Source organism: Pan troglodytes, chromosome 2, assembly GCF_028858775.2.
Source record: "Pan troglodytes isolate AG18354 chromosome 2, NHGRI_mPanTro3-v2.0_pri, whole genome shotgun sequence".
Taxonomy (NCBI): domain Eukaryota; kingdom Metazoa; phylum Chordata; class Mammalia; order Primates; family Hominidae; genus Pan; species Pan troglodytes.
The window spans coordinates 125,271,454-125,294,413 of record NC_086015.1 but is presented as its reverse complement, the minus strand read 5'-3'; the positions used below and the strand labels follow the sequence as shown (position 1 = coordinate 125,294,413).

The window sequence follows — 22,960 nt, the reverse complement described above, 5'->3', positions numbered from 1 at the left end:
GACCTGATGAGGCTAGCACTATCATCATCTTCATTCATGGCTGAGAAACTAGCTCAGAGAGAGTAAATAACTTGTCCAAAATTCAAGTAAATATTAAAGTTTAATTTGAACCCAGCTGTATCTGAATCTAAAGCATGTGTGTGTGTGTGTGTGTGTGTGTGTTTTAAATTGAGTCTACACCAGTGGTTCTCAGAGTATGGTCCTTAGAGCAGTAGCATCAGCATCTCCTGGAAATTAGTTAGAAATTTATATCAATTGCTGTGTGCAGTGGCTCACGCCTATAACCCCAGTACTTTGGGAGGCTGAGGCTGGAGGATTGCTTGAGGTTAGGAGTTCAAGACCAGCCTGGGCAACATAGCAAGACTTCATCTCTACTAAAAATTTAAAAAGTCAGGCATGGTGTTGCATGCCTGTAGTCTCAGCTACTTGGGAGGCTGAGATGGGAGGATCACTTGAACCCAGGAGGTCAAGGTTGCAGTGAGCCATGATTGCGCCACTGCACTCTAGCCTGGGCAACAGAGCAAGACAGTATCTCAAAAAAAAAGAAAAAAAAGAAAAAAAGAAAGAAAAAAAGAAGGCCAGGTGCAGTGGCTCAGGCCGGGCGCAGTGGCTCACACCTGTAATCCCAGCACTTTGGGAGGCTGAGGCGGGTGGATCATTTCAGGTCAGGAGTTTGAGCCTAGCCTGGCCAACATGGTGAAACCCTGCATCTACTAAAAATACAAAAATTAGCCAGGTGTGATGGTAGGCGCCTGTGATCCCAGCTACTTGGGAGGCTGAGGCAGGAGAATCCCATGAACCCGAGAGGTGGAGGTGGCAGTGAGCTGAGATCGTGCCATTGCACTCCAGCCTGAGCGACAGAGCGAGACTCTATCTCAAAAAAAAAAAAAAAAAAAAAAAAAAAGAAAAGAAATAAAAAATGCGTGTCTCTGGGCCTCACCCAAGTCCTACGGAACTAGAAACTCCTAGCAAAGGGCTCAGTGATCTGGGCTGTCACAAGTCCTCTGGTGATGCATACTCAAGTTTGAGTACTACTGCTCCACACTAAACCTCCCACTAGAGAACCCCTTCACAACTTGGCCTAGAAACCAAACTAACATAGGAATGTTCCAAGGTGCTGGTTATGTCTGGACCCCTGACTGTGCCAAAGTCCCACCTGACATTTTGGTGCTACCTAATCCCTTATCAAGGCACATCGGGAGCTTTAAGTATGCCTGTAGGTTTGGAGGGTAGGGAGAGGACATTTTTTAAAAGGAAAAATCTCCTCTTAATTTCTTCAAGTCTTTCTTGATCCAGTTTGTCACATCTGACTGTTTTATTTGCTCTACGCTTATGCTGACTGCCTGTACTGCTGAATTTCCACTGGTTAATATATTCTTAGTCATTCATTCCATCATTTATTCAACAAGCATTTGTTGGGTGCCAAGTAGGTGACAGGCACAGTACTGGGCACTGGTATTTGAGCAATGACTTTGAGAAGGCCGACTGCGTTTTTCTCTGAGCCCACAGTTAGCAGACCATCAACAAGAAGCATGAAAAGTGCTGCCTAGGGGTAGGATGGCGCACTTAGGAAAAAAATAGGGAGGCCCCTCTCCCAGACTTGCAGACAGGAGGGCTGCTGGAGAAGGTAGGGTTCCAGACACAGAACCCTGCCTATGGGGTAGACAGAAGTAGAAACCCTGTTCAGCTGAGGTCCCAAGGCACGAGTCATAATTAGCCCAGGGAAGAGAGTGGAGCAGTGGCAGGTGATGTGGAAGAGTGCTCCAGGCTAAAAGAGCTGCACCTGGAGAAGAGAATGGTCTTAGCATGGGAAGGACTGAAGAAAGCTCAGAATGGCTGACCCCTCGAGTGGGAGATGGGACGTGAAGGGACACGGGGCAGACGAGAAGGGCAGTAGGCTGACCTAACGGGTTTCGTAGGCCTGGTTAGGGAGCTTGAACTTTATCCTTAGGAAACAGGAAACCATTTTAAGAAGAGACGTGATGTGAGGAAAAAAATATATTAGCAGTGTCACTTCAGTACAAATGTGGCTTTATTTTGATACAATCCTTATATTGTTGTTGGATATGTCATCACTGTTAATGCACTGTAAATTCCTGGGAGTTTTCCTCACTCCTTTCTTCTTATGTCCCTCTGAGGCTGCTGAGTGCGTTCTCACCCCACCCCACCCATAGCCTGCCCAGGTGAGTAAGAACCCAGAGTCTGTCTGTGAGCTCCTAGCCAGGGTCAGGCAGGATGGCAGGCAATATCTTTTGCCCATTTGCATTGCTTTTCTTACCCATGAGCAGATGTAGGTCACCTTCAGCATTTTCTCCTGCTCTTGGCTTTAGGGTGCCTGTCCTTGCTTGTGACGGTCCAGCACACAGAACGCTATGTCACCCTGTTTGCCTCTATCATCCTCAAATGTGACTACACCACCTCTGCCCAGCTCCAGGACGTGGTGGTGACATGGCGCTTCAAGTCCTTCTGCAAGGACCCTATCTTTGACTACTACTCAGCGTGTGAGTATCCTTACCCCCTTGGCCCTCTGTGGGTCCCAGACACCTCTGTGACATACTGCGGTTAGGGTTGAGGGATTATTTAGGATTACAAATCTTGGTAGTGAGGAGAAGACACAAAGATCACCTAATGCAGTTCCTCTGTTTTATAGATAAACAAACGGAGCCCAGGTAGATGAAATAATGTATTCAAGGTCACATACTAGTTTATTTTAAAATTTTTTCCTGCTTTGTTCTCAAAAAAATTTAAAGAAACTTAAACATTAGGGAAAAGTCCTGCCTCCCTGTCCATTCCTGGTTCCATGCCAATGTGCTGAGCTGATGATGCAGGCCCACCTCCCCTCACCGCCACCACCTTAGAATGCAGGCAAGAAGACTCTACACTCAGCACAAATGATGAGTGGTCATTTGTGAAGTCTCTTGCTCCTTGCTATATTCCCTTCTTCATTCTGCCTTTGGGAAGATGGTCATTCCTCTGCTGACTAAGCCCTCCAGTGCCCCCCCAAGCAGCCCTTTAACTGTGGGAAGTCTCTTAGTGCTACACAACTCCGCCTTAGAGTTGGCCAGTCCTGCCTTTCAGTAACAACTGCCCCAGGCATATGGGTTGTGCTGTCTGGATCAGAGCCCTTTCCTAGTTGCCCATTTCTGCCTTCTCTCAAAGAACAAAGGAACCTAGAACCACCCCACTGTTAGCACCAAGACAATTAATTTTTTGGAGATTTTGAGAATAGAAGTAGACACCCTGTTCATAGGAAAAAGTGAGCCTCCTGAGAAGAAGCAAAGGGAGAGGGAGGCATTAGTCTTCACCTTTTTAAGCCCTTGAGCTAATGTCTCACAATATGATTTGAGTAGAACCTCAAGAGCTGTCTGAGCCACCCACTGAGTCTGCCATTGTCCCCAAAAGACTCCTCTCTAAATTGAGGCATTGTTTCCTGGGGGTTACTCTTAAAATGCCTGGGTTAAGTGGCCAGGGAGGAGAGGCTAGGGTAGCAGGCATTTGCCAGGGGCAGATTTAACAGCTCTGAGACCCTATATTTTCTGTTTTGGTTTTTTTTTTTTTTTTTGGTTTGTTTTTGTTTTTGTTTTGAGATGGAGTTTCGCTCTTGTTGCCCAGGCTGGAGTGCAATGGCGTGATCTCAACTCATCGCAACCTCTGCCTCCTGGGTTCAAGTGACTCTCCTGCCTTAGCCTCCCGAGTAGCTGGGACTACAGGCATGTGACCTTATGTTTTAAGGGCAGGTGGATGAATTCCATGGGAGCATAGAGAGGCTGGGGTGACTCTGAAAATGAGACAAAGGAAGTTGGAATAGGAGATGGGGAGTAGAGCCGGCATGAAAATGATGGTCAGGAGTCTGGCTGCTCAAAATGTGGTGTCTGGATCACACAGATTCTCATTAGAAATGAGAATCTCAGACCCCACTCTAGACCTGCAGAATCAGGATCTTCATGATTAACAAGAGTCCCAAGGGATGAATAATCTTGGGAAAAATCGAGACACTTCACTGTGTCTCACGCCCGGAGCAGGAAGGGAATCTTTTTTTGTGGGAACCCCCTATTGCTGTGTGACTCTAGTGTGCCCTCTCTCCTCAGCATACCAGGCAGCTTTATCCCTGGGCCAGGACCCATCCAATGACTGCAACGACAACCAGCGGGAAGTCCGCATCGTGGCCCAGCGGCGGGGGCAGAATGAGCCCGTGCTGGGGGTAGATTACCGGCAGCGCAAGATCACCATCCAGAACCGTGAGTGCGGGGGAGGTGTCAGGGGAACTGGGGGTGGGGGGAGGTGCAGACACCAGGCCTGGCAGGCTGAGTCAGCATGGGATTTCCCATTTCTTTCTGCTGCCTGTTGGTCTACTTGGTCACTGTCATTGTTTGAGGAAAGTGCCAGCTTCATAGAATGTGCTGCACCAGCTGAAGTGACTTCCCTGGAAGTTGGTCTCTGGACCAGAGGTTGTTCTGTTGCTATCTATAGCTTTGGCTAAAGGTCTAGGGGTGAATGGTTCCCTTTGCTTTCCTGAGATTCAGGGCTAAGGTGTGGATCAGGTTTCTTTGATTCCTTCCACAAATTGCTCTCAGGGCCTACTGAAACCCCAGGTCCCTGAGTTTCCTTCTGGCTATTCCTGTTGTTCATATGGAAGGAAATAGGGTCCTCTGAGCAGATGACCACCTTGAGACCACTGTCCTCCACTGATAGAAGAAAGAACACTGGGCTTGGACTAAAAAGCCCCAAGTGAGAGTCCTAGTGCTTCCTCTCACTAGCTCAGTGACCAGTGATCAGTTATTTTCTTTGGCTTCTGTTTCTTCATCTGAACGACAGGCATCATGGTATCTTCCTCCCTACTCCAAAGTGAATATCTAGCGCGCTATGTGAGAGCTGTGTCTAAAGCCTATCTATTCTCTGTGCCCAGTGCAGGGAGTAGTGGTGAGAGCCCTGACTCTGGAGTCAGGTGCGGGTGTGCATCCCAATTCTGCATTTACAGGGTATATGAACCTGGGCAAGCCTCTCCAATTTTTTCAGCCTCAATTTCTATAAAATGGGACTTGCCATAGTACCTAGCTCATGGAGATTTGTGGGGACTAAGGTAATATGTATAAAGCATTTAGCAAACAGGAATTGGGCAGTAAGCATTAGTTATCACTCCGTGTACTTTTGGATAAATGGCTTAGCTTAGCTCCTCATATTTCTATTGTGTAATCCACAGTTGCTGCCATAGATTAGCACAGAATTCAGAGCCTATTTCAATGGGCTTTATGTGCTGTGTTAAATAAATATTTGTTAGTTAAAAGGGGAAAAAGGGAAGAATACACCCAGTGGGCCACTCATGGTGGCCATCGCTACAATATCAAGGAATCAGTGAATATTCTGACTGTTTAAAGGTAGGTCACTTAATGGAAACCAGTTTAATAATTGCTTTCAGTTTTGTCTATAACACTTAAGTCTGTTTTTTTTTTTTTTTTACATTCGGCATCTGATTTTCCCCAAGCCAGCCCTCAGTTTTAGGGTACATCTGTCCTTCTTTTCTAGTCTTCAGGGGCATCTTTGAAGATCCAAGGTGGTTCTGCCTTTTCCAAAGCCAGCAGAATTTGTTCTTATCTGACCTCAAAGTTTCAAGCCTCTTTAATTAGCAAATTACCTGAACAGTTTCTGAAGGATGGAAATCCCCATAGTAGCTAGTCCCTGCTCTTATTATTTTTTTTTTTCTAAAAACGTGAAGGTAAATACCTTCCACTACTCCCACTCCCAGCCACCTTTGGCTCAAACCCTGCTTCATTCTTACTACCACAGGAATGCATTAGTATTCTCCTCTGTTTTTATTTCTGTCTCCAGGCTTGTTGGGACTTCCTGAAGCCCTTGTTTTCTGACACTTTTTTGCCTATGCCTGCATCATTTGAGATGACCCTGTCAAATCAGTCCTTAGATCCTTTAAAATATTAACATATCTGAAAACTCTTCTTACTCTGACATCCCTAAAATACTCTTTATGTCGCCAATAAAAATTAGAGCAGATTTACAATACACATCATGCCCTGAGGGGGAGTTTTTTAAAAGCACTTTCACCATTTTTCCAAGTCTGGGGTAAGCTTATTTCTGGGAAAGGTAGTGGGTTTGGAAAATAGCGGGTAGGAAAAAATTGTAGATATTGACGTAGAAAGAGAAGGAAACAGAAGTCAAAGTTAGGTCCACTGGTGCGTGACCTTGCATTTTTGTTTCATTTCCTCAATAAACATTTCTTGACAAACAGATAATAAAGAATTGCAGATATTACCACCAACCTAGCAGGAGCAAGTCTGTAATGCTAAGGTTCCGTGGCACTTACTGTGGGTGGGGGAGCTGGAACTGCCGCTGCACTTCACACGGAGGCTGCCCTGATGCCTTTGACTGGATTTTAAACCCTTTCAGGACAGAAGAGGGTCTTGTTTCTCTTTACATCTCCTCGGTGCCTGACATAATGCTGGACCCACAAAAGGGCTTTAGTGAATATTTATTGACTTTGCTAAACTTGAACATAAATATTAACCATTCATTTTAAATTCCTTGTAGATGCTGGATATTAGACATTTGTCAGATGGATAGATTGCAAAAGTTTTCTCGCATTCTGTAGGTTGTCTGTCCACCCTGATGATCTTATAAGTGGAAGCTGGATGACGAGAATGCATGGACACATGGGGGGAACAATACACACCGCGGCCTGTTGGAGGGTGTGGGGATGTAGGAGGGAGAGCGTCAGGAAGAACAGCTAATGGATGCTTGGCTTTATACCTAGGTGATGGGATGATCTGTGCAGCAAACCACCATGGCACACGTTTACCTGTGTAACAAACCTGCACATATACCCCTGACCTTAAAATTTAAAAAAAAATGAATGTACAGCAAATATATATATATAAACCATTCATCTATCCTAATGGAGGTACACAAAAAACCTGAGTGCCCACTAGAACTGAAACTCTTCTTGAGTTACATTTACTTTTAAAATACTGGCATTTTATCTTTATTCAAGTTCATCTCATACCTGTCCTTCAGGATCCAGAGATAACTGCTCATTTTACGCTGATAAGGGACCCAGAATGTGGAGTTTTTCCACCCAATTTAGAGAAGACAGGAAAGCTTGGTGGTTAAGAGTACCAGCTTTGAGGCAGAGAGATGTGGGTTTGAACCTACCTCTGATGAGCATTGTCTCCATGTTATTAGGCCAGTTCCTTTGAGTCTTGATTTTCTTCATCTGAAATGCAGCTAAATAATCATTTCCAGTGTACCAGTTACGATTAGGTTTGATTGCGAGTAAGTAAAAGCCCCATATACTGGCAACTTAAACAGTATTTTATTTTTAACTTTTTTTTGAGATAGGGTCTCACTGTGTTGCCCAGGCTGGAGTGCATTAGCACACTCATAGCTCACTGCAGCTTCAACTTCCTGGGCTCAAGCGATCCTCCCACCTCGGTCTCCAGAGAAGCTGGGACTATAGGCACATGCCACCATGCCTGGATAATTTTTTTTTTATTATTTTTTGTAAATACAAGGTCTTGCCATGCTGCCCAGGTCTTGAGGGTGTCATGGGTTAGAAACCAGTGCTCTCTCCTCTAACACTGGCACTTTCTCCCTCCTTACTGTGTAGGAGCAGATCTCGTGATAAATGAAGTGATGTGGTGGGACCATGGAGTGTATTACTGCACCATTGAGGCTCCAGGGGACACATCAGGAGACCCCGATAAGGAAGTAAAGCTCATCGTCCTACGTAAGTGCTACTGGAGCTTTCTATTCAGTCACCCTCACTGCCGTAACACTTTTACTCACAGGAAAAAAAAAAAAAAAACAGAAATAAGCAAGCCTAAGTTCTTGTCATTGGATTATCAACCTCTAAAGTTCCCTTATCAAAGCTAAACTTTTACCTTTTTGCCAGTATATTGCTCAACTTTAACCTGTAGGTCAAGAGCTGTGTTTATGAGACCTCTAGGATATCAGAACTGGAAGTATTCCCTCCCCCTGAATATTTAGTTCAACCCCTGCTTGGCTTCTCCCCTGCAGACTGGCTGACAGTGATCTTCATCATCCTGGGAGCCCTCCTCCTCCTGCTGCTGATTGGAGTGTGCTGGTGCCAGTGCTGTCCTCAGTATTGCTGCTGCTATATCCGCTGTCCCTGCTGTCCTGCCCACTGCTGCTGTCCTGAGGAAGGTGAGAGGGGACAGACAAGCAGTGGAATGGAGTGGATTAGGGACCAGGACCTCAAGCAGATCAGCTTCAAGTGCCAGGTCAAAGATTCTTCCAGGTTCTCCTCCATGCCCTTCTCCCATCATAGGGACAGAGGACATTAGCCTCAGCCCAGCCCTGAAAATGATGCCTGGGGAGGCTAGGTAGCCACATGGAAGGACATTTGCCTGTCTACTCCTCAGGCTGCCTAAAGCATCTCTCAGATAGCTCTGCCTACTGATGGCATTTCCTCTGCAGCCCTGATGTGTCTGTGCTTCGATCTTCATTCCTAGCACTGACCTCATTTGGACATAAGGTGGGCTGGAGCGAGTGGTTTAAATAAGCCAGTAAGAGAGAAGGCCACTTGTAAAGGAAAACAAAACTGTTTTTTCCTATTCTCACATGCCACTCGATACTTCTGACACCAAGTGTGTGTGTGTTTTCCCCACACAAAAAGGAATTACTCAGCGCACACCAACTGAATGTCGTATAATTTAACTCAATTCTGATGCTATTTACCTGGAAATAGCACCAGACCCCACAGGTGGAAGGCTTAGTCCCACAAGACTGCCCCCTACTTCAGATGCTAATTGCAGTTGCAACTAGTAGGTTGTCACCTGTGGTTCTGAGCAAATGGCTATAAACTGGGAGTTACAATGACCCTTTCCTCCAGTTCAATTAATTTGCTAGAGCAGTTCACAGAATTTAAGGAAACAGTTTACTTATGTTTACCCACTTATTACAAAGAATATTTAAAAGAATACAAGTGAACAGCCAAATGAAGAGATGTATAGAGCAAGGTATGTGGGAGCGGGGAGGGGCTTCCATGTCCTCTCCAGGTGTGCCACCCTCCCAGGACCTCCGTCTTCAGCAGCCAGGAAGCTCCTTGAACCTAGTCCTTTTGGGTTTTTATGGAGACTTCATTACATAGGCATGATTGATTAAGTCATTGGCTATCAGTGATCAAGTCACCTTCAGCCACTCTCCCCTCTCCAGAGGTCAGGAGGTAGGGATGATTTCTGTTTTTTCTTTTTTTTTTTCCTCCTTAACTTAATTTTTGGCTGCCACCTCCGTTTTCTGACTCAACCTGTCTGGGGCAGGACCTGAGAATTTTTATTTCTCTGGCAATCAAAATGAGTGACTGAGGCATAAGTCTCAGATCATTGAGGTTTATTGAGCTAGCTTGAGGGCATACCCAGGGAAAAAACATAAGTCACAGATGCATCTGTGGCTGTTTTTTTTTTCAAAGAGGTTCCCAGGAGGTTTAGTATTTATACATTTTCCTTAAGAAGTAGGAGGCAGGCCGGGCGCGGTGGCTCACGCCTGTAATCCCAGCACTTTGGGAGGCCGAGGCGGGCGGATCATGAGGTCAGGAGATTGAGACCATCCTGGCTAACATGGTGAAACCCCATCTCTACTAAAAATACAAAAAAATTAGCCGGGTGTGGTGGCAGGTGCCTGTAGTCCCAGCTGCTTTGGAGGCTGAGGCAGGAGAATGGCTTGAACCTGGGAGGCAGAGCTTGCAGTGAGCCGAGATTGTGCCATTGCACTCCAGCCTGGGCGACAGAGCGAGACTCCGTCTCAAAAAAAAAAAAAAAAAAAAAAAAAAGGGAGGCAGCAATGAAACAAATGATTATATACTTGTGAAACTTTAGTTAGTGCCCAGCAAATCTATATTTTACGTAAGACAAGGTGAATATTAGAAAAGGGGAAAAGAAGAATTAGACCTTATCTTGCCTTTGTTCTGTACCTGGGAAGATAAACTAGTAATTGACATTATCCACGTGGAGTCTTTTGAAAGGGCTGGTCACTGTGAGAGGGGATATAATGAGGTGAGTCTGACCTCCCATCCCGTCATGGCCATGAACTTAGCTTCCAAGGTTTCTCTGGGGTCCCCCTGGCCAAGAGGGGGTCTGTTAGTCATTTGGGGGCTTAGAACTTTATTTGTATTTCTTATCTCAAAAGTTTCCAGGTGATGTGCTGCTGCTGGTAGAGGAGCCACACTTTGAGAATCCTTGAGTTAGGGCAAGGGAAGAGGGAGCAGATGATCTTGCTTTCAATGTGAACTTCCTTTGGACTAACATCTGATCCTTTAAAACAGAGCTGTAACAGAATTATGCCCTAAAAAATGTTGGCTACAGAATACATGGTAAAGGCAAAATAATACAAAATTATTCTATAAAGTTATTTTCTTGGTCAAATAGATGGAATAGCACCAACTGCTTTAAATAGAAGGTTTTTAATTTTTTTTTGGCTTCTATTTTCAATAACATTTCCTCTTCCAGATGATCTAAATAAAGTACTATATTGTAGGAAATTTGAGAAATTCAGGAAAATGTAATGACTCATCTGAGTACCCAGAGATAACCACCTTTATCAGTTTGATCCATTTGAAAGGAAATTTTTTAAGGGAAAAATAATGAATGACCTATTAAGATAGAAACAAAACCTGATCTACAATGTGAAGAAAGTCGGTGGCCTGAGTCTGGTTTCAGGCCTGTGCTCTGAGGTTGCTGTCTTACAGGAAAAGAGAACTAACTTTTATTGGATGTCTGATGTGTAGTCCCCTTGCATACATTTCCTCACTGAATCCTCACAACCACCCTAGAAGGCAGAAGTCATCCCTGTTTAAAAGATGGGAGACCAAAGGTCAGAAAAGCCCCACAGCTAGGAAGTAGCAGTGGCTTTGCAGAGTTGAATCCATGTTCATCTGACTTGTGAGAGTCTGCACTCCTACAGCAGAGACTGCCACAGCCTCTGTAGGTGGATCACTGTGGGATTGGCTAAGACACCGTAGGAGGGGAAAAGTCGTGGAGGATGCAGCATTGGACTGTGGGGCCCCCTACCTTTCAGGGATCTTAGGGAGGAGGCCATGGAGAAGTCACTGTCACTGGAGTAATAATATGCAGGATGAGATAAGAAAAACCCACCTAAGATGCCTGCTTAGACTCCCTAGGTTCGTGGGGCACTAAAAGCAGGCAAGACTGGAGACAAAGCTAACACAAATGATAAGTGCACCACTTATTAGTAAACTAATAAATGGAGGTTCTGGGGGAGAGTTGTTTCTCCTGAGGGATTAGGTTCATTTTAAAAAACTAGTAAAATCAAGAAATGTAGATTACAAAGATCCCTGAACTTGGGCCGATGAGGTCACTTTCAAAGTGAGTCACTGGGGTAGACTGTCCTGAGAAGTTTGTTGACAAGAAGAATTGCATGGAAGGGCATGAGTTATTAAAGAAAGCTCTTTGGTTAGAGGAGTAAGGAGTTATTGTTGGTGTTTGTAGAATAAGGTAATCCTAAACATGTTTATAAGCAAAGAACCAAGGTTAATATCAAATGAGTAAAGTGAAGCATTAAGAAGTAAGGTCACTGATGAGTGATGAAGCTGGTAGGAGTGGCCTCAGCCCTACAAGGAAAGAACTGGCCTTAGAAAGGGAGCAGAAGGGAAAGGGAAGCAGCCTGGCCTCTGAAGACAGAAAGGAAGTCATTAAAATGTGGAGGATGATTAAGATGTAAGGGAGGAAGCTGAGGGAGCTCACATCTGCCTGACTCGATTTCAGCAAATCAAAATTCTAGATGCAGAAGGAAGCTTCAAGAAACATGTCAGTGATTCTTGAACTTCTTTGATCACATCCCACCTCCCCAACCTGCTCCCACTTTCTAGTGAGAGTTAAAAAAGGATTAGAGAGGAGAAAAATGAAAATAAGACCAAATTTTAGTAACCCTTGATAGTTCACCTAATAGTGGTAAACAGCCCTCGGTAGGACTTAAAGATAGACATTTTTGAAATGGAAACATATTTTTTCCCTAAGAACTGGAGAAACGGCTTTCATCCCTAGAGCAGTTACTGGCCCTCCTTACTGGAGAACCTCCAGGCATGCCCAGCAGTAGGCCACAGCCACAATGAGACTCTCTGATCTCTCCTGCCCCATCTCCTTCCGCCTCACAGCTGAGGGAAGTGAAGTCGAGGGAGATTTTTCCACAATTACTTGTTACAGCCTGTTAGCAGTGGGCCCTGGACTAAACCTAGGTTTCTTGGCTCCACGTTCAGGGCTGGTTCCTCTTCATCAATAGAGATGAAGTCATCAGCAGAAAGTTCACAGGCAGGGGAAGACCTAAGAGATGGGGAATGTTTAACCTGCTGCTATAGAGGAGGGAATGCATGTTTCAGAGGTCAAGAAGGAAAGCCCTATTGGGAGGAGGGCTATTTGAGGTCAATTGCCTGGTTGGGACCCAGAAGCATCTGCTGGTAGTTTCCTAAAGCTAAAATGACAAGAGTTCAAAGGGGCATCAGATTCTAGGAAACACCTGAGGATGTCCCAGAAATGACTGGTCAGTCAAATCAGGGAGGACTGGTAGTTTTGGAGAAAGCAAGTAGACTAAGTGATCATAGGTTAAAAGAAGGGCAAGGGCTGGGCATGGTGGCTCATGCCTGTAATCCCAGTACTTTGGGAGGCCGAGGCAGGCGGATCACCTGAGGTCAGGAGTTCAAGACCAGCCTGGCCAACATGGTGAAACCCTATCTCTACTAAAAATACAAAAATTAACTGAGCATGGTGGTGGGCGCCTGTAATCCCAGCTACTCGGGAGGCTGAGACAGAAGAATCGCTTGAACCCCAGAGGCGAAGTTTGCAGTGAGCCGAGATCGTGCCATTGCACTCCAGCCTGGGTGACATAGCGAGACTCCATCTCAAACAAAACAAAACAACAACAACAAAAAAAACAAAACAAGGGCAAGAATGGGTTCTGTAAGAGTGGAGAGGGGATGGTAAGGAATGGTGACCAAAGGGTTGTTGAGAATCCTCAGCAGTCAATTCCAAGTTGACTCCTACATTATTGGAACAGGGAGCTTGTTGAAAATACAAATTTTCTTGCCTTGCATTAGACCAGCTGAAGGAGAGTCCCTGGGAGTGAGACTCAGAAAGCTGTATTTTTAACAAGCTCATTAAGGGTGACTAAGGCAGATTTTACTCCACTGAGGTTAAAAGATAACTTATTGGGAGTCTTTTGCAGCTTTGTTGCCTTGTCCAGGTTTCCTACTTTTATTGCCTATCTGATTCCCCGTTAGGTGAGCAACAGATACCCCTGATAGCCTAGACATCCCGTGAGGCTATTTTCAGGGATGTGGGGGAAGGCACGCAAGAGAAAAGCTCAAAGGCTGTGTCTTCCATCCTGTTTCATTAGTTTTAGTGCAAGAAGGAAGGGTGAGACCCTGGAAAAACGGTGTGGCAGCTAAGGGAGCAGGTGAATTAATCTCTGGACTGTGTGAAAAAACTCAGGGAAATGTCAGAAACACTCATGGAGGATCTGGAAGGGTTGTTAGAGAGTTATTTGTGGAAGGAGTCCCATTAGTGAAAAAATCATTTGAGGAGCAAAGAGGAAGCACAACTCTGCCTTTCTCCCTGATTGAAGGAAGCAGGAGTGGCTAAATGGGAATAGGACCATCTGGAAGAAGCGAGGATTCCATTAAAGGGGCACAGTGGGTAGGGTTGTTCTCCTTGGAATCAGATGTCCCCAGGCTATGGAAGGAGAGACTAGTCTGGAGTGGACTTTGAAAGGTCTGGAGCTGAGTTAGAGAGAGGTAAATTGAGGAGGTGCCTGCAGGGAAGGTTTTTTGCTTCATCACAGAAAATAAAGGAGTCTGGGGACTTGGCGGTGTGGCACACAAAGAGTGTAGGCTTGAGCGTCACACAGGTTCACACCCTGGCTCTGCCAGTCGCTAGCTGTAGGACCTTAGGCTGGGAAGGTAATCTCTCTGAGCCCAGCTTCCTCATTGGATTCCCACGTGAAGAGATTTTTCAGAGAACTAGTTAGCTTATGTAAAGTAAATTACATGTATAAGGCTGGGCATTCCAGTATGTGTGTTGGTGGTGGCCAGAAGAGGGAGCTAGGGAGAGGCATCTCTGCAGAGGGAGAGGGCAGTGCTGAGCCCGTGGACCTGTCTTCAGGGAGGCTCCAGGTGATCAGTTGGCATGAAGGTGTAGCTGCTGGGGGAGCTGCTGCAAGTTTGCCTCTGATTTCTTCCAGGCTAGGCTGTGACTCACACTGAGGGTTGGAGCTCCGGACATTTCTGGGGACTCTGTTACAACCATTTCCTGTTGTGCTGGAAGTTTCATACTGGAATCACTGGGCAGCCCACTGGATGACCCCTTTGCTGCTGGCCTTGGCAAACCCTACACCCTATGTGGCTGTGTTCAGGATGCCAGCTTTCTGCCCCCTTCTACTGTGCGTGGCCCTGCTGTTTTAGGGGTGGCCACAGGGCCCAGGGAAGCAAGGAGGAACTGAGAATGCCAGGCTGGGGCCTAACCTCGTTCACACTGAGGCTGGCACTTCCTGCACTTGACGTACAGGCACACGTCCAACACGCGTGGATAGGCAGAGCCCTCAGGAAACATGAGGCACTCAGCCACAACTACCCCAAAATAGAAAAGCATGAACAAAAACAACGAAATGCTTTTGTTTTTAATTTGTACTCACTGCGGGTTGTATGCCTCAGACCAGCCCCACCTAAGGGGCTGGAGTGACATTTTTATGGATCCCTTGCACTACTTTTTTTATACGATTTTCTTTGCCATAAAAGGAAATAGTATTTCTCATCTCCCTTCCCTGCTTCCACCCCACCCCTTAGAAATTCCCCTACTTAGGGACAATCTCAATACTTAATAAGGCGGGAAGAGTAGAAAGGACTCACTGGAATCTACTTGAGCTTTTTGCATGCCCTTGCCTTCTTCCCACAAACTTTCTTCCACCCAGGGTTGGCATGCCAGCTAGAAACACTCTTCCATGCAATTGCCAAGTAATTCTGCCCATTATCTTCAGTATCATGCCCTTCCCTTTTTCCTTCACTCTGAGCAGATGCCCCCAGCCCCTGACTCACAGCATCCTCTAAGTCCTTTGCATCTGGACCTTCTGTTTCCGGCCTTTGGCTTCTAGTTTTATTGGCCTGTGGCCCAATTATTCATTGTATGCTAGTATCCATGAATCTACCTATGCATTTTGGGTGACCTTAGGAATGGGCAAGATGATGAAATGATTTTGAGGCTAGGAAGTCAAGTTTTAAGAATATACTTTACTGGGGTACAGAAGTTGCAGTCTTGAAGATAATTTAATTCCAGCTCCTCGCCAGGGGGACAGTTAATTTATTACCCCCTTAACCCTTACTCCCATGCAAAATAGGTAAGAATGGACAAGAGAAGCTGGCCTCTTGCAAGTCCCCTAGGTGGAAAGAAGTGAAGTGGGAGGTGTGGGGCTTGCCCTGGCTGAGGGTCTGCATTTCTCCTTCTTCCCCTGCAGCCCTGGCCCGCCACCGCTACATGAAGCAGGCCCAGGCCCTAGGTCCTCAGATGATGGAAAAACCCCTGTACTGGGGGGCGGACAGGAGCTCCCAGGTTTCATCTTATCCAATGCACCCGCTGCTGCAGCGAGGTAAACTCTTCCAGAGATTTGGGATAGGGGAGGGCAGAGGGCAAGGGCAGGAACATGGGCTACATCAAGACCTCTGTGACCAATGCGGCAGGCATCTTCATGATGGAGATGGGAGGGATTCATGCTAACCAATGTCACATTTTGATGTCCTGATTCTGAGGTGTATGTTTTGGGCCATTTGTTCTATTGTCCTGTCCTTGTTTCCATTCAGATTTGTCCCTGCGGTCCAGCCTCCCGCAGATGCCAATGACCCAGACCACCAATCAGCCTCCCATCGCCAATGGTGTCCTGGAGTATTTGGAGAAAGAACTGCGGAACCTCAACCTGGCCCAGCCTCTGCCCCCTGACCTCAAAGGCAGATTTGGCCATCCCTGCAGCATGCTGTCCTCCCTGGGCTCTGAGGTCGTGGAACGCAGAATCATCCACCTGCCCCCACTGATCAGAGACCTGTCATCCTCAAGGAGGACCAGTGACTCCCTGCACCAGCAGTGGCTCACCCCAATTCCCTCCAGGCCCTGGGATCTGAGGGAGGGGAGAAGCCACCACCATTACCCTGATTTCCACCAGGAGCTCCAGGACCGGGGGCCAAAGTCTTGGGCATTGGAAAGAAGGGAGTTGGACCCGTCGTGGAGTGGAAGGCACCGTAGCTCTAGGCTGAATGGGTCACCCATACACTGGTCAGACAGGGACAGCCTAAGCGATGTCCCCTCGTCCAGTGAGGCACGCTGGCGGCCGAGCCACCCTCCTTTCAGGAGCCGCTGTCAGGAGAGGCCCCGCAGGCCCAGCCCCCGGGAGAGCACTCAGAGGCACGGGAGACGACGCAGGCACCGCAGCTACTCTCCTCCCTTGCCCTCCGGCCTCAGTTCCTGGAGCTCTGAAGAGGACAAGGAGAGGCAGCCCCAGAGCTGGCGGGCCCACCGCCGCGGCTCGCACTCCCCACACTGGCCCGAGGAGAAGCCGCCTAGCTACCGCTCACTGGATATCACTCCAGGCAAGAATAGCAGGAAAAAAGGGAGTGTGGAGAGGCGCTCGGTGAGCCTGGGGCATCCTGCTGAGGGTTGGGCATGGGCAGAGAGGAGCCTCCAGCCAGGCATGACCACAGCCAACACAGGCTGCCTCTCATTCCGCCACAGAGGGTGCCTCCTCCCTGTTTTGCCCAAATTACACTGTGGGCTAGGTGGACTACCTCTTGTCAGAGCTAAAGAAATCAAGCGAGTGCAGAGGGCAGGGGAGAGTTCGCTGCCTGTGAAGGGCCTTCTCACCGTCGCTTCGGCTGTCATCGCAGTCCTGTGGGGCAGGCCAAGCGAGGTCACAGGAGAAAATGAGGCTCAGCATGATTAAGCACCTTGCAAGCCATGAGCTAGGACTTGAATGCAGGCTGTTGTGGCTAGAGCCTCACCTTCCTTCACAGCTGCTTTGCTTTCTTTACTTAGCAACCCATTTCCATACCCCAAATTAGAACACTGGGCCTGACAGAAGACGCTTGTTAAGTCAGCATTGCAAGGCCCTGGTATATATGAGGTTGGGACCCTCTGAGACATCCCCTGGAAAGGACCATTAAACTGATTTTTAAAACCCTGATATTCCATATATGGGCCAAAACATTAAGATTCTGTGAACAGGCAAGATGCCAATGGGTGCCAGACACAGTTAAAAGGGGAACACAGAAGGAAGTAGGCCTTTAGGGCCCCTAGACACAGATCTTTTGTATTTTTTTAAAGAAGTGACTTTAAAAATTATTTGGGGCTGGGTGTGGTGGTTCATGCCTGTAATCCCAGCACTCTGGGAGGCCGAGGCGGGTGGATCACCTGAGGTCAGGAGTTCAAGACCAGTCTGGCCAACATGGTGAAACTGTGTCTCTACTAAAAATACAAAAAATTAGCTGGGTGTGGTGGCGGGTGCCTGTAATCCCAGTTACTCGGGCGGCTGAGGCAAGAGAATCACTTGAATCTGGGAAGAGGAGGTTGCAGTGAGCTGAGATCGTGCCATTGCACTCCAGCCTGGGTGACAAGAGCAAAACTCTGTCTCAAAAAAAATATATATAATTAATACATCCAAATGACAGCAGTCCTTTAATATTGCCACTTTGCAAAGATATGTTGCCATTGCACAAAAACATTAATAAACTGCCTCAGAGCCAACTTACAGGCTACCCATGAAGATCTTTTCTCTATTTGACCAAAATCCTTTTCTCTTTTGCTTCTGTTGAGATAGTCAAAGGTATATGCAGTAACTCGGAAATAAGTTCCCGGAGCAGAGAGAGATTATAAAAGAAGAAGTGTAGTCTGTCACAGGCTTTGAAGGATACAACTCCCATTTGGAAGTACATGTTCTGCTGTGAGTTTTTTAAAAACTCAATCACATACATGGTGTGTGCAAAGGAGCAGGCCTCTTAGGAGAGCCACAGTGCTGCTCTTTCTAGAGCAGAGCCTTGGTGAGAGAGTGATTTGTGAGGAAGGTAGCAAAGACCAGCAGACATTTCTGTAATAATTAATGGCAATTATGTCATCTTCTCACAGATGTCCCTTGAGTGACAAGGATCAACAAAATAGTGAAAATAGCTACCCCTTGCTAAGCGGTACTGAGTTATAGACATCTTATATAACATCTTACTTAATCCTCACAACAACCCTGTATGTTTTGTACTATTATCCTCATTTACAGATGATACAACTATTTCTTCTGTGTTACCAGTAAGAAAATTACGTCCTGAAAGAAAACACAATCACACTTCCTTTACTCATGTAGTGACTAAACCAGGTCTCTTCATTATAACAACAACAAAAAAAAAAGTTAAGATCCAGTTTTGGGCCCCAAATCTACATGCTATCTTCTTCTAAGTTAAATTATTTTCTTTTCTTTATTTTCTGTAAGTTAAATTATGTGACTTCTTGTAAGTGAGAAAAGGGTGAGGAACACCAGTTACATTCCAGACACTGGATAAGCCCTTTAAGCCCTTTCCAGGCTTTCTTTTTTTTTTCTTTTTGAGACAGAGTCTCGTTCTGTCACCAGGCTGGAGGGCAGTGGTGCAATCTCGGCTCTCTGCAACCTCTGCCTCCCCAGTTCAAGCGATTCTCCAGCCTCAGCCTCGTGATTAGCTGGGACTACAGGCATATGCCAGCACACCCAGCTAACTTTTGTATTTTTAGTACAGATGGGGTTTCACCATGTTGGCCAGGATGGTCTCGATCTCTTGACCTCGTGATCCGCCCGCCTCGGCCTCCCAAAGTGCTGGGATTACAGGCATGAGCCACTGTGCCTGGCCTCCAAGCTTTATTTCATTTAATCCTCACAACTATGGGAGCCTCTGAGAGGTTGAGTAGCATGCTCAAAGCCACACAGCCAATAGGGAGTGAAGCTCAGGTTTGAATTGCGCTTTGATTCTCAAGCCTGTGCCCTTTCAATAATTCATGCTGCCTCCTTAGAGAGAAGTATAGTCAAGTGCAGTGGCATGTACCCGTAGTCCCAGCTACTCAGGAGTATAGGAGGATCACTTGAGCCCAGGTTCTAGGCTCAGTGAGCCATGATTGCACCACTGCACTCCAGCCTGAGCAACAGAATGCGACCTTGACTCAGAAAAAAAAGGAAGGAGAAAGAGATTATCATTTGAAGTCAATGATATCTTCTGGTGACTTTATTTCTTCCTAATTTTCTGAAAATATCACAGCTTCCTTTACCACCTACCACAACCAAACCAAATTTTCAATTGTAAAGTTACTCCCAAGAAGCAAAGATTTTGTACAAGAAATTGTAAAAGCCTCCATTGTTTGGAATCTCTTTGAGCTTATCTCCCAAGGAGTTATCACTTTACTTATCACATTCAACTTTCCATTCATATTCTGACAGTGAGCAGAGGCCCAGGATCAAAGCTTGATTTGGCAGATTGCTCAGTTTGAAGGCACTGTGTTTAGTTTGTTTTGTTTGTAACTGGAATTTTGAATGCATTTACTGAGGCAAAGTCTGCAGGGCCAAAGTCTTGCTGTTCCCTCCTCTCCTTGGGGCTGGCTGCTGCTTCTTACACAGGCTGCCTTCCTAGCCTCTGGAGTCATTGGAGCTTGTAGTGAAACATCATAATACAATTGGGCCTCTAGATGGTGACCTTCCATTATGCAGCACTGGAAGTTCCGGTTTACTGCTTGAGTTGATAAGATGTATCACTATTTTCCTAAAGCAGGCTTTCAGCAGCTACAGCTTTACCATAACTTTTTATAAAATGCTTATTTAAAATACTTCATTTGGCATTTAGAGAAACATAAATGGAACAACTTTTTTTGTTGTTGTTCATGTGGAACCTTCTCTCTCAAGAGTAATGTTTGACAAATAGATACTGACAAACAAGGGCTTCCATGCAGATGATTTCATGGTAACCTGAAATAGGAACGATATGTTACACAGTGCCCATGAGAAAATGGAGGTTATATTGAGGGATCTTCCACCCAACTTCAGAACCAGGATTCCAGCCAAGATCTTCTCAATTCAGGTCTGGTGGCGTTTTCACTCCACTGAAGCTATAACCTCAGAAATATAAGGAGCAAAAACTTCAAGCTTTTACCTTCAGTGAGTACAGACTTGAGTGGCCCAGGCTCCTGGACTCCTTCCAGTGAATTATCTTTCCTTCTAATCTTGTCCTAAGACATTCTCAAGGTATTTCTGGCTTCTTCCAAACTTGGCCAGTATACACCTGTTCTAATACAAGAGAAAACCACTGTGTTCTTTCTTCTCCAAGCTAAATTCAAACTTTCTAAAGAGAATCCCAGCTTTTTTCTTGACTTTTTGATTTAATGTTTAAAAAGTTTTATGTCGGCATTCTTAATCTCCTACTTTCAACAAAATGTCTACTCCTTGATCATGTCTAGGTTTTCTTTTAGCAAACTTGGACAAGTTCCTTTTACCACATTTCATTGTTTTCCGTTATGTCAGAGAACATTTATCCTGCAGTATTTTGATTAGAAATCATGACCCCTAAAACTCACTTTCCTGATAAATTGGAAACTTTTTTTTATAGCAACATGAATGTACATACATATGTGATCCCTTTTGAGCAGTATATTTTAGGACAGATACTTCGTTTTCTTATTTCAAATAAGATGAGGAAGGTTACATTCATGGACCACAAGTATAAGTATTCAAAACTTAAATAAAATGATCCCCTACCATAGCTAGAGAAATATGAGAAATGTAAACCACAGTTCTTCACCCTCACCGAGGAAGTGGAAAAAGCCCAAAGACCAAGTAGAGTGGAATAACTTCTGAAAAAAAGCCACTGAGTTTGGTCAGGAAGAAGTAATTAGTGATCTCTGAAATACAACTTCAGAGAAATACTAAGGTTTGAAGCCAAACTTTTTAGAAAAGGGCTGGGAAGGAATGATTCAGGAGATTATAAAAAGGAAAAAGAGAACTGAGCAATGTCTTCATGAATGAATAGGAGAGAGATGGACTGAAGAATGGAACAGGGTACCCCTTTTTCAGTCTAAGGGAGACTTGAAGGTATTAGAAAACAGAGCAAGAGGCAGAGTGAATTAGACTGGAAGAAATTTTCAGAAATTAAAGGTATTTGAGGGAGTCTCTAGAGAGGTAAGCAAGAAAAACCTAAGCCTGGGGAGAGAGATTGGTTTCATGAAGAGTAAAGAAATACTTTTTAGGTTCAGATCTGCTGTCCTGGCAGCCACCACCCACTTAGGATTTGTAAATCAAGAGCACATTATGTGTTACATGCATAGACGGATTGCACTGACTGGATTTTTTGTGTGTGTGTATTCTTCTATTTCCCAGGAGAAAGACAGCTCTCATAGTGGAAGGAGTGTGGTCATTTAGTCACCAAGCACAGCACAACTTCTGTGGCTACTTCTCGGCTCCTGTGTGTCATCAGCATCACCTAGATTTCCAGCTGACTTGGGAACTGCAAGTCTGAGTCTAACAGTTTTTGGCTTAGATTCTGAGAATCAAATAGAAGAATTTTAAATACAAGAGTTTGAGATTGGGTATAGTGGCTCACACCTGTAATCACAGCACTTTGGGAGGCTAAGGTGAAAGAATCACTTGAGACTAGGAGTTCAAGATCAGCCTGGGAAACATAGTGAGACCCCGTCTCTACAAAAAATATAAAAATTAGTTAGGTGTGGTGGCATGCACTTGTAGTCCCAGCTACTCAAGAGGCTGAGGCAGAAGGATCCCTTGAGCCCAGGAGTGCAAGGCTGCAATGAGCCAGGATCCCATGATCACACATCTGTATTCCAGCCTGGGCAATAGAGCAAGTCCCCATTACTAAAAAACCCAAAAGGCCAAAAAACAAAAAAGTTAGAGTTCAAGGAATTACCAACTGTAGTTTTAGCCTTGGTTCATGCTCTCTTGCATATTTATATAATCTCTGACTTGTAATGGACCCTGACTGGAATGTGATCCCTCAGGAACTTAGTAGCCTGAGTCTTTCAGTAGACTACACTGCCCAGAACCCTGGCCATTCTCAAAATGAGAACTTGGGAATGTTTAAGAAGAAATCAAACATGTTTCAGGAAAAGGAAATCTATGGAGTATTATAGGGATATTCCCATGGGAATGTATCTTCCTCCATGGCATGTCTTGAGGGTCCTTTCTTGTTAGGAGTTTATCCTGCCAGCCCATAAATGGACTATTTATTGTAAGTGTAGAAAATCACAGAGAAGCAGTTTTGCACCAGCCTTATTCCTGTGCCTTGTTTTCCTCTTGCTCTTTTTTTACCTGTATATCTAATTTATATTTTCATATATATTGTGTATTGATTGAAGTCACTTTAAATCCTTCTTGGGAATGACACAGTATATAAATAAGGAAGAAAGAAAACATGCCAAGCTGAGCATGCTGCTCCAAATAAATATCTGCTTTCCTACTTTGGTGCATTTGATTGGATTAAGCCACCTTCACCACTAAAGTTCAGAGAAGACCCCGACCAACCTAGGGAGTTCTGGAGCTACCATTCTCCTGGCACTACTCAGCCTTTCAGAGTTGAGATTTCCCAAGCAGAAGCATCCAGGCAGGTCTTGCCACTCAGAGGGCCCCAGGAAGAAAGGACTGTATTTTCACTATAATAGGCTCTACCACCCCCTCCCATTTTTCGAAGCCCCTTTGGAGGCTTCATGAATCCATCTGTGCTTGACGTAGAGATCCACACTGAGCAGATTGGAAGGAGGTGGCCTGAGTGGAGGAGAGTATGTGTGTATGTTCTTTAACAGTATATCCTTACGTGCTCACTTTAGATCCCATTTATTGACACATCCATTTTCCCCCAGTCTCATTAATTTAATTACATGTGGAGAAAATAGGTTAAATTTCTGCATTAGGTAGACTTCTCTGGGATTTTTGATTATTCATA

The 22,960-nt window shown here is 45.4% G+C and overlaps 1 protein-coding gene across 7 annotated transcripts in view; it reads left to right on the top strand.

Moving 5' to 3' along the window:
- Positions 1–22,477, top strand: part of ILDR1 (immunoglobulin like domain containing receptor 1) — a 48,545-nt gene extending 26,068 nt beyond the window's left edge. For 2 of the 7 annotated variants that reach the window (XM_063806164.1, XM_063806163.1), the window contains exons 2-8: positions 2,331–2,501; positions 4,089–4,238; positions 7,616–7,735; positions 8,026–8,172; positions 15,481–15,612; positions 15,824–16,603; positions 21,385–22,477. In XM_063806164.1, the coding sequence (XP_063662234.1) occupies positions 2,331–2,501; positions 4,089–4,238; positions 7,616–7,735; positions 8,026–8,172; positions 15,481–15,612; positions 15,824–16,603; positions 21,385–21,404 (1,520 nt within the window). In that variant the 3' untranslated portion in view covers positions 21,405–22,477. Of the gene's footprint in view, positions 1–2,330; positions 2,502–4,088; positions 4,239–7,615; positions 7,736–8,025; positions 8,173–15,480; positions 15,613–15,823; positions 16,645–21,384 lie in introns of all 7 variants that reach the window. The other 5 variants (XM_024355613.3, XM_526282.6, XM_063806165.1 and 2 more) reach the window with 3 other exon arrangements.
- Positions 22,478–22,960: the final 483 nt, after the last annotated feature.